We start from the raw sequence: 12,276 nt of genomic DNA on the forward strand, positions 1-12,276 counted from the left end.
GTACATGTATGACCTAACATGTAGTTGATATTTCTACAGAGTGAGAATTTAATTGGCAAACAAATGAGCACATCACCCGTCTAATTTACTGCATATATATGAAGGTTTTTTGGGTGACAAGGTGTTTACATTTTCTTTGTATTTTGTTTGTTTTTTTAAATTTTGATTCTTGTTTTTTTGTTTTCTTTACGCTTGTCAAAACATTTCCGAGTTGAAATGTTTTTTAGTGGGTAGATCCCCCTTAGAAAATAATTCCTGGATCTGCACATGTAGTTATACATGCACCAACAATATGGGTATATATGGCACAAGCTCACCTCCTCTTTGAGATGATTTAGATATGACACATTTGTCCAATGTTGGAAGAATTAGACAAACAAGCTATTTACAAATATTTGGAGAAATGGATGGATAAAAATGTATATATGTTTGCATCAAGACTAGACATTGAAGAAAACATAAAATCATAGACTTTGTGGCTGTGAATTACAGTGTACAATCTGTATCATTAAAATATTACATAACTTAAACCACACTGCTAGTCCACAACCCTGAATGACTTTCCTGCTCCTGGACAATTTGACAGGAAACTGGCTGAGTTTACAATTTCCTAAACTCTTGACATCTCTTTATAATTTGAAATACATGTATAATGATACTGTAACTTCTACACAAGAGCAATGTTTAGTGTTCTTTTTTTCATTTGATTTAGTCCAGCTAAATTCAGCCAAAGTAATTGAAATCAAATTAACATTAGATCCACCCCTGGATTGAACTAGAGACAGAGCTAACATGGCTGATACATCGGACTATATAAGAGGTGGAGCTTTCATTCTTCTGTTCCTCATTACTGGCCTAAGAGATTTAAATACCTGGCTCTTAGCTGACCTCATCTTCACTGGGTTTACTGGCTTCTTGCTCTATATAAACCCAGCCTGGACAATTAATTTACAGGTAATGATACAAAAACATATATCTTTAAGAGTAACAATAAAATGTAATAAAATGTTGTAATTCACTCAATATGACAACAGTGCTGATGCTACTCTTGTGAAAGATTTCAGAGGGAAATATTTTGTCTAAAGTTCAATTTATTTTAGACCAAAGATTTGAAAGTGGATGTAATTCATGGACAGCTGAACCGCCTTTTTGCCTCCTTCCTTCTGGGTCCTCTCTTGATCTGGTTACTGAGGAGGAAGACAGAAGACTCCTCCCTGAAGGCAACTATGCTCATCTCTAGGGCAATGGTAAGGCAATAATCTCATTTTTTATTAAGAGAGAATGGAGAAATAAGTTCAAGGACCCCTTTTGAATCATAGGGTATTTCTTCAGATATCAGATTATAAGTAATGAACACTAAAGCTTTAAATGAAAATAAATTGCAGAGCAACTTATTATACTGGACTGCTTAGAATATTGTAGATGTGCTTTTTTCCATATGGGATTAATTTATGCTATGTTTGCAGTCACAAATTTTCCATGGAATTTTGTCACAGTGTATGTACTTTAATTAAAATTCATTTTAAGATATACAATGGCAATCCATGAAATCCGCATAATTTTCTACCTGCAGATTGAACAGAAATTGCGATTCTGCAGAGTTATGACCCTGTGGAAAAGAGTTACTTTTACAGTACCAGTAAATCTGATTATGGTTGAAGCTATTAACACTTTTGAACTGAAAATGTCTCTTTTCAGCTAGTACAGGACACTTTGTTTTCTAGGGTATATCTGTACTACTTATTGTAATGACAGGACACTTTGTTTTCTAGGGTATATCTGTACTACTTATTGTAATGACAGGACACTTTGTTTTCTAGGGTATATCTGTACTACTTATTGTAATGACAGGACACTTTGTTTTCTAGGGTATATCTGTACTACTTATTGTAATGACAGGACACTTTCTTTTCTAGGGTATATCTGTACTACTTATTGTAATGACAGGACACTTTCTTTTCTAGGGTATATCTGTACTACTTATTGTAATGACAGGACACTTTCTTTTCTAGGGTATATCTGTACTACTTATTGTAATGACAGGACACTTTCTTTTCTAGGGTATCTCTGTACTACTTATTGTAATGACAGGACACTTTCTTTTCTAGGGTATATCTGTACTACTTATTGTAATGACAGGACACTTTCTTTTGTAGGATATATCTGTACTACTTATTGTAATGACAGGACACTTTCTTTTCTAGGGTATATCTGTACTACTTATTGTAATGACAGGACACTTTGTTTTCTAGGGTATATCTGTACTACTTATTGTAATGACAGGACACTTTCTTTTCTAGGGTATATCTGTACTACTTATTGTAATGACAGGACACTTTCTTTTCTAGGGTATATCTACTACTTATTGTAATGACAGGACACTTTCTTTTCTAGGGTATATCTGTACTACTTATTGTAATGACAGGACACTTTCTTTTCTAGGGTATATCTGTACTACTTATTGTAATGACAGGACACTTTCTTTTCTAGGGTATATCTGTACTACTTATTGTAATGACAGGACACTTTGTTTTCTAGGGTATATCTGTACTACTTATTGTAATGACAGGACACTTTCTTTTGTAGGGTATATCTGTACTACTTATTGTAATGACAGGACACTTTCTTTTCTAGGGTATATCTGTACTACTTATTGTAATGACAGGACACTTTGTTTTCTAGGGTATATCTGTACTACTTATTGTAATGACAGGACACTTTCTTTTCTAGGGTATATCTGTACTACTTATTGTAATGACAGGACACTTTCTTTTCTAGGATATATCTGTACTACTTATTGTAATGACAGGACACTTTCTTTTCTAGGGTATATCTGTACTACTTATTGTAATGACAGGACACTTTCTTTTCTAGGGTATATCTGTACTACTTATTGTAATGACAGGACACTTTGTTTTCTAGGGTATATCTGTACTACTTATTGTAATGACAGGACACTTTCTTTTGTAGGGTGTATCTGTACTACTTATTGTAATGACAGGACACTTTCTTTTCTAGGGTATATCTGTACTACTTATTGTAATGACAGGACACTTTGTTTTCTAGGGTATATCTGTACTACTTATTGTAATGACAGGACACTTTCTTTTCTAGGGTATATCTGTACTACTTATTGTAATGACAGGACACTTTCTTTTCTAGGGTATATCTGTACTACTTATTGTAATGACTATTGGTCAGCTGTCCTATGGAGAAATTTTCACTGACAAGGTAACAGTTAACCAATACTATGGCTAATAAGTTAAAAAGGTTATGAATGCATATAAGTATTGAACAATATAAGATCAGTAATTGAGTCGACTTGTATTGGTTTCTGTTCAAGAGTAAAAAATAAAAAACAAGATGTGTTTGTGAAACACTGATGCCCCCGTATGGCAGCTTATGGCGAAGGTTAAAGTTTCTTCAAATGCAAGTAAAAATCCAGGCCAAAAGATAAAAAATGTTGATACCCAAAGAAAGGTCTTGTCTTGAGGAATACACCTGTGGAATTTGAAAGACCTAGATACAACTGTTCAAAAGTTATGGGAAGGTTAAAGTTTTTTAAATAAAAGTCAAATGTCAAGGTCAAGGTCAAAGTGGTTAGTATCCAAAGGAAGATCTCGTCACGAGGATTACATATGTGAAGTATGAAAGCCCTAGCACCAACCATTCAAAAGTTATGGCCAAGGTTAAAGTTTTTCAAAAGTAGATCAAACTCCTAGGTCAAGGTCAAAGGGTCAAAGTGGTTGGTATCCAAAGGAAGGTCTTGTCACAAGGATTACATATATGAAGTATGAAAGCCCTAGCACCAACCATTCAAAAGTTATGGCCAAGGTTAAAGTTTTTCAAAACTAGGTCAAACTCCTAGGTCAAGGTCAAAAGGTCAAAGTGGTGGTTGGTATCCAAAGGAAGGTCTTGTCACAAGGATTACATATGTGAAGTATGAAAGCCCTAGCTTCAACCATTCAAAAGTTATGGCCAAGGTTAAAGTTTTTCAAAAGTAGGTCAAACTCCAAGGTCAAGGTCAAAGGGTCAAAGTAGTTGATATCCAGAGGAAGGTCTTGTCACAAGGAATACACATGTGAAGTTTGAAACCCTAAGCACCAACTGTTCAAAAGTTATGGCCAAGGTTAAAGTTTTTCAAAAGTAGGTCAAACTCCAAGGTCAAGGTCAAAAGGTCAAAGTTGTTGGTATCCAAAGGAAGGCCTTGTCACAAAGAATACACATGTGAAGTTTGAAACCCCAAGCACCAACTGTTCAGAAGTTATGGCCATGGTTAAAGTCTCATAAAATTTTGCAAAAGTGGGTCAAACTCCAAGGTCAAGGTCAAAAGGTCAAATATGATGGTACCCAAAGAAAGGTCTTGTCACAAGGAATACACTTGTGAAATATGAAAGTCATAGCTCCAATCAATCAAAAGTTATGGGCAAGGTTAAAGTTGACAACAGACAGACAGACAAATGGACAAACAGACAAACAGATAAACAGACAAACAGACAGACAGGACAAAAACAATATACCCCCGGGATCTTTCAATCCGGGGGCATAAAAATCGTGGAAACCTGTTACAGTCCCTGAAACGTTCTACTTTCCCACTTGAACGGTGAGCGAACGCTGAACGAACGGTGAACGAACGCTGAACGAACGCAGAGCGAACGGTGAGTGAACGATGTGTGAACGCTGAACGCAACTTGGTGAACGATGTGTGAACGCTGAACGGTGAGCGAACGCAGAACGCGAACGGAGCGCAAACGCGAACGCAAAGTGAACGGTGAACGAACGGTGAACGCAAGATGAACGATATATTCGGAATGCCTCTGATCTTTTCCTTGCATTGAAACTATTTTATTGTTTTATTATGTCAAGTGCCAAAAAAAAAAAATAAATAAAAAATAAATCAATAATAAATAAGTAAACTAATGAATGAATGAATAAATAAGTCAATAAAATAAATTCTCCAAAATTGTCCTGAGAAAGACGATGCATGCACATTAAGTTTTTAATCACACGATTTTTATCGCATTAAAACATTGCAATTGTTGCCGAACGCTGAAGTATAAGAGATATTTTTTTAGTTGGAAAATAAAAATGTTTATTCTTATTTGATAACAAATCAGAGAAAACTTCTGACTTATAGAATGAATTAAAGTGGTTGTAACATCCATTCATATATCTCCGTGTTAAGGCGATTTCGTGTAAAGTAATGAAAAAAAAATAATTACATAGGTCAGTGGACGTTTTGCATTATACGCTCGTATTTTAAATTTTTAATACAATAATATATTATGTGTCATTTCTATTTTACATGATGATTTATCAGGCCCGTAAGAAGCAAATTCGGTTGGGGGGGGGGGGGCACAGCCATACGTTAAGGGGGCACTACCAAAAATTTCCTGACAAGCAAAAAAAAAAAAAAAAAAAAAAAAAGATCATCAGACTTTTTATTGCGGGGACACAAGCATATAATATCTATGTTTACTATAATAATCTATATATCGGCAAAATTATTGGGGAGGGGGGCAGGGCCCCCTTGCCCCCCCCCCCTCGGTTCCTACGGCCATGTTTACTGAGCAGACTTCTATATTTATCTATAGATGGCCGTGATTATACTCGGACAAGATAATACAAAGATACATATTCATATTATTAAATTCAATTTTCAGAACTTGATATTCAAGTAATATGCTATAATAGTTTTTATTAAACAGACAAATGAGAGAGAGAGAGAGAGAGAAATATTCCGTTTTAGCTAGCCCCCCCTCCCATTTCAGGCTTCACTGCATGTTTGTACCTTTATCAAACAAAAACTCTGAAATTTTTTTCTAAGTATATTAGACAGTGAAAGTAACTTCTTTTTTTTTTTTTTATCAACAAATCAAATCCATTTGTTTGACAGTCATACTCGTTTTTATTTTCCTGCTTCAAGTTCACACGAAGTCCACGGGCTTGTCCTGTCAATCAAAATCATTCGACACTGTGCAGGTGTGAAAGTTTCGTCACATCGAAGACGAAGTGCGAGTATTTCCAACAAGTTATAACATTTATTTTTATCATTTCTAGATTTGATTCCAACATTTGAATAATAATTGAATAAAATACATAGGGCATTAACACTTGAATTAGAAACATACTCTCTGCCAATTCCAAATACCACCGCCGACACGTGTACATTTTGAACTACTATTGTTTTGTGACTTTTTTAGAAGCCTGTTTGTTTTGAGACTGAAGTTTTTGTTCTAAAAAAGACCTTAACTTTTTTTTTAAAATGTTAATTAAAATATTCTGGAAATACAATACTGACTAAGTAACCGATTTAGGGGGAAAAGGGGGGGGTATTAATTATATGGAATGACAAACATATAAAGTTACGGTGAAGAAAGATTTTTTTTTTCTCTATAACTATAGACTTTACATATAGTAGAGAAAATTCTGTAGTGCATTACATTTTAAATAAATATTTCCTTTAACCACACCATCAACTTAATTCGCTCTAAAGATAATAAATTAATGCGATATCCGCAGTACTATGTATAACTCTCAGAACTAGTTCTAACATATTTTCTGTAGTAATTGATAAAAAAAAGTATTATAAATAAATATTTTCGTAATTTTGCTGCATAATTAGACTTGGATAATTATATCTCCATTAACGATTTGTCGTCTTTAACAAAACAACAAAATGTTGCAGTGCTTGAAGTATTTGCACATTGCCTTTAGTTAAATTTAATATTTCAGCATTGTTCTACATAGGTACAGAATGTGCTTATAACAACATTTATTTTCCAGAGTAATTTAATAAATAACCTAAGCTAAGTTAGAATAATAAAAATATATATCGTAGATATTTTCCCCCATGAAATAATGATTCTTCAAACACGATATGTAAGTTATTAAATTAAAAAACCTGTAGCTCCTAACCTACAAAGAGATAAGTCCTTTCACTTCGGAGTTCCGAATGACAATGAAAACTGAACGATAGGTGAACGCTGAACGCAAGGTGAACGCAGGGTGAACGGAACGAAGAGCGAACGCTGAACGCTTTGTGAACGGTGAACGCGAGCGCACGGTGAACGGTGAACGCAAAACTGTGAACGTAGAGCGAACGGTGAACGCACGGTGAACGAACGGTGAACGCACGCTGAACGAACGGTGAACGAACGGAAAAATGGGAAAGTAGAACGTTTCAGGGACTGTATAAATGCTTTATTTTCAGCATTTCTGGTTTGGATTTCTTGGTAATGTCCTGTGGTTTGTAGCCAATGTATTCCAACTCTTAAAGAATCGCCCAGAAATTCAAGGTGTAAAGCAATCAAGGGGAATAACTCTACTTCTTCACCTTAACAGCCTAGTTGTACTTCTGTTGTCTCTGTCACATTTATCTTTTCCTAATGCCATGTGTAAAGTTCAGGTAAGAATAATAAATATATTTATGTTAAATATACAAGAAAATATAATGTATTGTATCATAGTGAGAACTGAAGACTTTGAAATACTTAAATATAAAATCACAGTCATAGGAAAATTTCAAAGGATAATAAATATATATTCATCTGTAGAGCGATTTAAAAATTTTTTTTTTTTTTTTTTTTTTTTTTTTTTTTTTTTTTTTTTTTGTTAATGCAGATTTGGCCCACGTTTTGTGTTCATTTTATCTTGTTTTTGACTTTTTGGTCTAGCTAAATTATAAGTATTGCTGGCAGAGAACATTCCAATTCTTTAGAAGGGTTGTATATGATATAAAATTAAGAGGAAATGATTTTTTTCTGTCACCTTCCATATAACTGAATTACCAATTCACATTCTACATATCATGAAACACATATACATGTATTTAATGTAAGGTAAAAGTGTGATTCTTCTAATACCAGTAAATATATATATATTCATCTGTAGAGCGATTTTTTTTTTTTTTTTTTTTTTTTTTTAATGCAGATTTAGCCCATGTTTTATGTTCATTTTATCTTGTTTTTGACTTTTTGGTCTAGCTAAATTATAGGTATTGCTGGCAGAGAACATTCCAATTCTTTAGAAGGGTTGTATATGATATAAAATCAAGAGGAAATGATTTTTTTCTGTCACCTTCCATATAACTGAATTACCAATTCACATTCTACATATCATGAAACACATATACATGTATTTAATATAAGGTAAAAGTGTGATTCTTCTAATACCAGTAATATTGTACATACAGTACATGTATGCAGTAAAACACACATAAAGTAAAAAACCAGAGACATATGATTTTGATTTGTTATAAAAGTAATTTAATTGCTGTATTCCATAAGTGTATAGTGCAACTACAGGAGTGAGAATCACTGTTACCATATCTTCCTGTTTTTGAAGAATGACAACATTCTGTAGAAATTCTATTGTATTTTCTGGTATGCTTGACAAAATAATGTACTGGATTTAGGATATGAATATTTCTTCAGTAGATTTAAGTACAAATGAAATAATGACAAAAAAGCAGCATCTGAAAGCACATGAAGCACATCTAGTTTTCCATCCATTTTTTCATGAGCAATTTGCTAATCAAAATTTGTGGAAGAAAAAAAAAGCAAAACAAAAAAAGCAAAAACAAAAAAAAAAAACCAAGAAAATTCAGAATTGTGGTTCCTGACGGTTGGGGTCTTATTGGATGAACCAACTGGCATATTGTAAATGTCTGTCGAATGTTCATCATGCTAAAAAATAGTTATATATTTTTGAAGCAATATGTTCAGGTGCAAATGTTAGTTTTTTAAAAAGTAGGTCAAACTCAGTTTTAGAAATATCTTGACACAGGTAATGTAAAAAATATGAAAGCCCCGTCTTTTCTGGTACAAATGCTTAAACCAAGGTTAAAATATTTGAAAAGTACATCAAAATTCAAGGTTAAAGTCAAAAAGAATAGAGCATTCAGAAAGGTCTTGTCACAGGTATTGCACATAAGAAACATGAAAGCCCTATATTCTCTTATTCAAACATTGCATGTATTACTAAAGTTAAAAATTTTAAAAAGAAATTCATACTTCAGGGTCATGAGGTAAAAAAAATCACAGTATATTCTAAGAGTTCTTTTCATAGATAGCGTACTTGTGAAATATGACAACCAGATCTTTTCTCATTCAAAAGTTATTGCCCAAGTTAAAAATTTTGAAAAGTAGTTCAAACTCCAAATCAAGGTCAAGAGGTCAAAAATAATTTTACATTATGAAAGGTCACAGGTAATGCACATCTGAAATATGAAAGCCATATCTTCTCAAAAGTTATGACCAAGGTTAGTTTTTGTGATGGACAGACAGACGGATAAACTGGTGGATGGACAGATGAATGAAATTTAATATCTCTATGCTTTTGTGAAAGTGGAGACAATAAATATTATAAGATTTGATCTGTATGGTGTTACTCTCTAGGGAAGAAGGGTAGACAAGTACCACATCCACACCACACGCTCAGCAGGTGCCCTAATGATGGGCTGGAGTATCCTCACCTGGTTCTCCCCAAGGTTTCAGAAAAAGGAGGATGTCAGGATTGTATTTCTGGCCCAGATACTGGTAAGTAATTGAAACCTGTTCTCCATCTCAGGTCCAGATACAAGTAAGTAATAGAAATCTGTTCTCTCTCTCTGGCCCAGATACAGGTATGTGGCAATGCACTTTGATAAAATTACGCACTTTGAAAAAAATTTTCAAAGTGCGTTAAAATTGGGACAAAATCAATGCACTTTAAAAAAAATTTCAAAGTGCGTTAAATTTTGGACAAAATCAACGCACTTTGAAATTTTTTTTCGAAGTCCGTTAAGAGTGTACATCAACATTTTTTACCATGGAGACACTTAATGCACTTTGAAAAAATACATATAAAACAAAAATTCTGGACTTAGATTTTAATAATAGACAGAATTAATTTGTTTTATTTCTTCCAAAAAACTGATGAATTGATCTACCCTCATTAAGAACGAGGAGAAGACAGGTAGAAAGTCCCTCAGCCCAATTCTCTATCTTTCCTACACAAATATATGTATTTACATAACTGGTATGACATTGATATTATTTCTCTCAATAAATCTGAGTTAATGTAAAATAGATGAAAAAGTGAGTTAAGCTTTCCTGAAAAAAAAAATTCAACACCCTATTATATTAAAGAAGAGAGCCGCATAACCTTTATTCAAAATGTATCCACAATGATTCCTCAGAAAAAATGCATTTAAATGGTAATTAAAACATGCTATTTGACATGTCTAGCGTTTTTATGATATCAAATTACAGATTTAGAAGTAATCTGATTGCTTAACTTTTTTGAGAAAAAGTTATTAGTAAACGAGGTAAAAATTTCAGTCAAGTGAGAAATGTGGTGAAAATTTATTTTCTTACTATAAAATAAATGAGTCAACCATTGTTTCATATATGTTCACAATAGATAGATGATAGAAAAATAGATGAGAGAGAGAGAGAGAGAGAGAGAGAGAGAGAATTTTCATGGTGGAAAAATCATAATTGCTCCCTTTTCCCTAAGAAAAATGCGATGCTTTAAGTCACTTATCGACACCTTCATCTACCGAACTTATTAGAGACCGGATAAAATTTAAAAAAAAGAAAAGAAAAAAAGAAACGAAAATGTGCTATTAGACAATCATTCCTCCATTATTTCTAAGACCCATTTCCCTTTTATAACAGTTACGAGAACCTTTGGAAACAAGACAACTCCTAAAAATCATTAAAACGTCTATATCTCAGATCCTGATGTCATCACCTAAAAGTTATCCAACCAGGTTCAAATAATTATTTATCATACCTAAAATTTGCACTGACCAAGCCGTGCACATTTTTTTATTCAAAGTGCGTTAATATGGTCGATATTAACGCACTTTAAAAAGTTTTTTTTTTTCAAAGTGTGTTAACGTGGTCCCAAAATTAAAACACTTTGAAAATTTTTTTCAAAGTGCGTAATTTTTCAAAGTGCGTTGTAACACAGGTAAGTGATACAAATCTGCTATCTCTGGCCCAAATACTGTTAAGTGATACAAATCTGCCATCTCTGGCCCAGATACTGTGATACAAATCTGCTATCTCTGACCCAGATACTGTGATACAAATCTGCTCTGGCCCAGATACTCTGATACAAATCTGCTATCTCTGGCCCAGATACTGTTAAGTGATACAAATCTGCTATCTCTGGCCCAGATACTGTGATACAAATCTGCTATCTCTGGCCCACATACAGGTGAGTGATAGATTCTGTTCTCTATATTTGAAAAAGATAATTTGCAAGTGATAGGAAATCTCTTCTCTTATAAATGTAGCTTTGTAGAGAAAGTAGTGTGGATTTTGTTCATGTAGTAAAATATAAATTGATTTGCAGGATTTGTGTCAGTTTTATTTATAAATTAGTATACATGTATTTTTGTGAATCATAAAGAATCTCTAATTTCAGATATGGGGTCTGAGTGAGGGGACGTACTTAATCCTTCACTTCCAGTCAGGACTGATGACAAACCAAGAACTAGCCATACGACTAGCTACATTCTCACCATTACTTTTGCTGTCTGTGATTGGACTGTATTTGTGTTCAAGAAACATTTCTTCACCAAGCAATGAGAAAAAAGAAGAGTAAACCTCATAGACAAAGTAGTAAATTATTGTTTAATGCTTTTTAAGTTTTCTTTTGAGTGTGCCTTGTGACAATGAATATTTTGTGCATTTTTTAAACATTTTTCTTTGACAATACTCTTATTTAACATACATATAGATTCAAAGGACATAAATATAGAAAACATTTTTTTTCTCAATTACAAAACATTTTACTAGGCATTTTTGCTCAGTGCATTCCACTACACAAAGGGTGCCTTAATTTTATTTTCTAATTTTTTGGTGTGTCAAGTCAATTTTATAAAATTTTCTAGTTTTTGTATCACTCGGTCCTATTTTTTTATGTATGTGTATCATTTGGTCATATATTTTTTTTTGTTGTACTTACAATGTGTTTTTTTCTTGTAAATAATTAAATTATGTAATGTGTTGTTGTTGAACTCGTGTTACATGTAAATTTCATTTTGTAGCAATGTCATTGATACTTTTATCATTTGAGGATTTTTACAGATTTAATTCTTTTCATTATTTGGTATAATAAATAAATAAAGAAAGAGTATGAAGAATTTTTTTCCAAACAAAAAGTAATATTTTCATTGTGTATGGCTGCACAAGAAGAAGATACACTAAGATATTTATGTCATTATTTTTTGTAATTTTTGGATAATAATCCTCATTAGATCATTATTTTTTTTTTTTTACC

The 12,276-nt window shown here is 33.0% G+C and overlaps 1 protein-coding gene across 1 annotated transcript; it reads left to right on the forward strand.

Annotated features, from left to right (window-relative positions):
* The first annotated feature begins 712 nt into the window (after positions 1-712).
* Positions 713-12,130, forward strand: LOC133197567 (uncharacterized). Its single transcript, XM_061333664.1, has 6 exons — positions 713-954; positions 1,101-1,247; positions 3,163-3,231; positions 7,214-7,408; positions 9,399-9,539; positions 11,419-12,130. The coding sequence occupies exons 1-6, from the start codon at positions 793-795 to the stop codon at positions 11,596-11,598; spliced, it is 894 nt and encodes a 297-aa protein (XP_061189648.1). The 5' UTR covers positions 713-792; the 3' UTR covers positions 11,599-12,130.
* The last annotated feature ends 146 nt before the right edge of the window (positions 12,131-12,276 follow it).

This window comes from Saccostrea echinata, unplaced genomic scaffold, assembly GCF_033153115.1.
Source record: "Saccostrea echinata isolate AGI-Se365-2 ecotype Australia unplaced genomic scaffold, CSIRO_AGI_Sech_v1 ptg000030l, whole genome shotgun sequence".
In the NCBI taxonomy this organism is placed as follows: domain Eukaryota; kingdom Metazoa; phylum Mollusca; class Bivalvia; order Ostreida; family Ostreidae; genus Saccostrea; species Saccostrea echinata.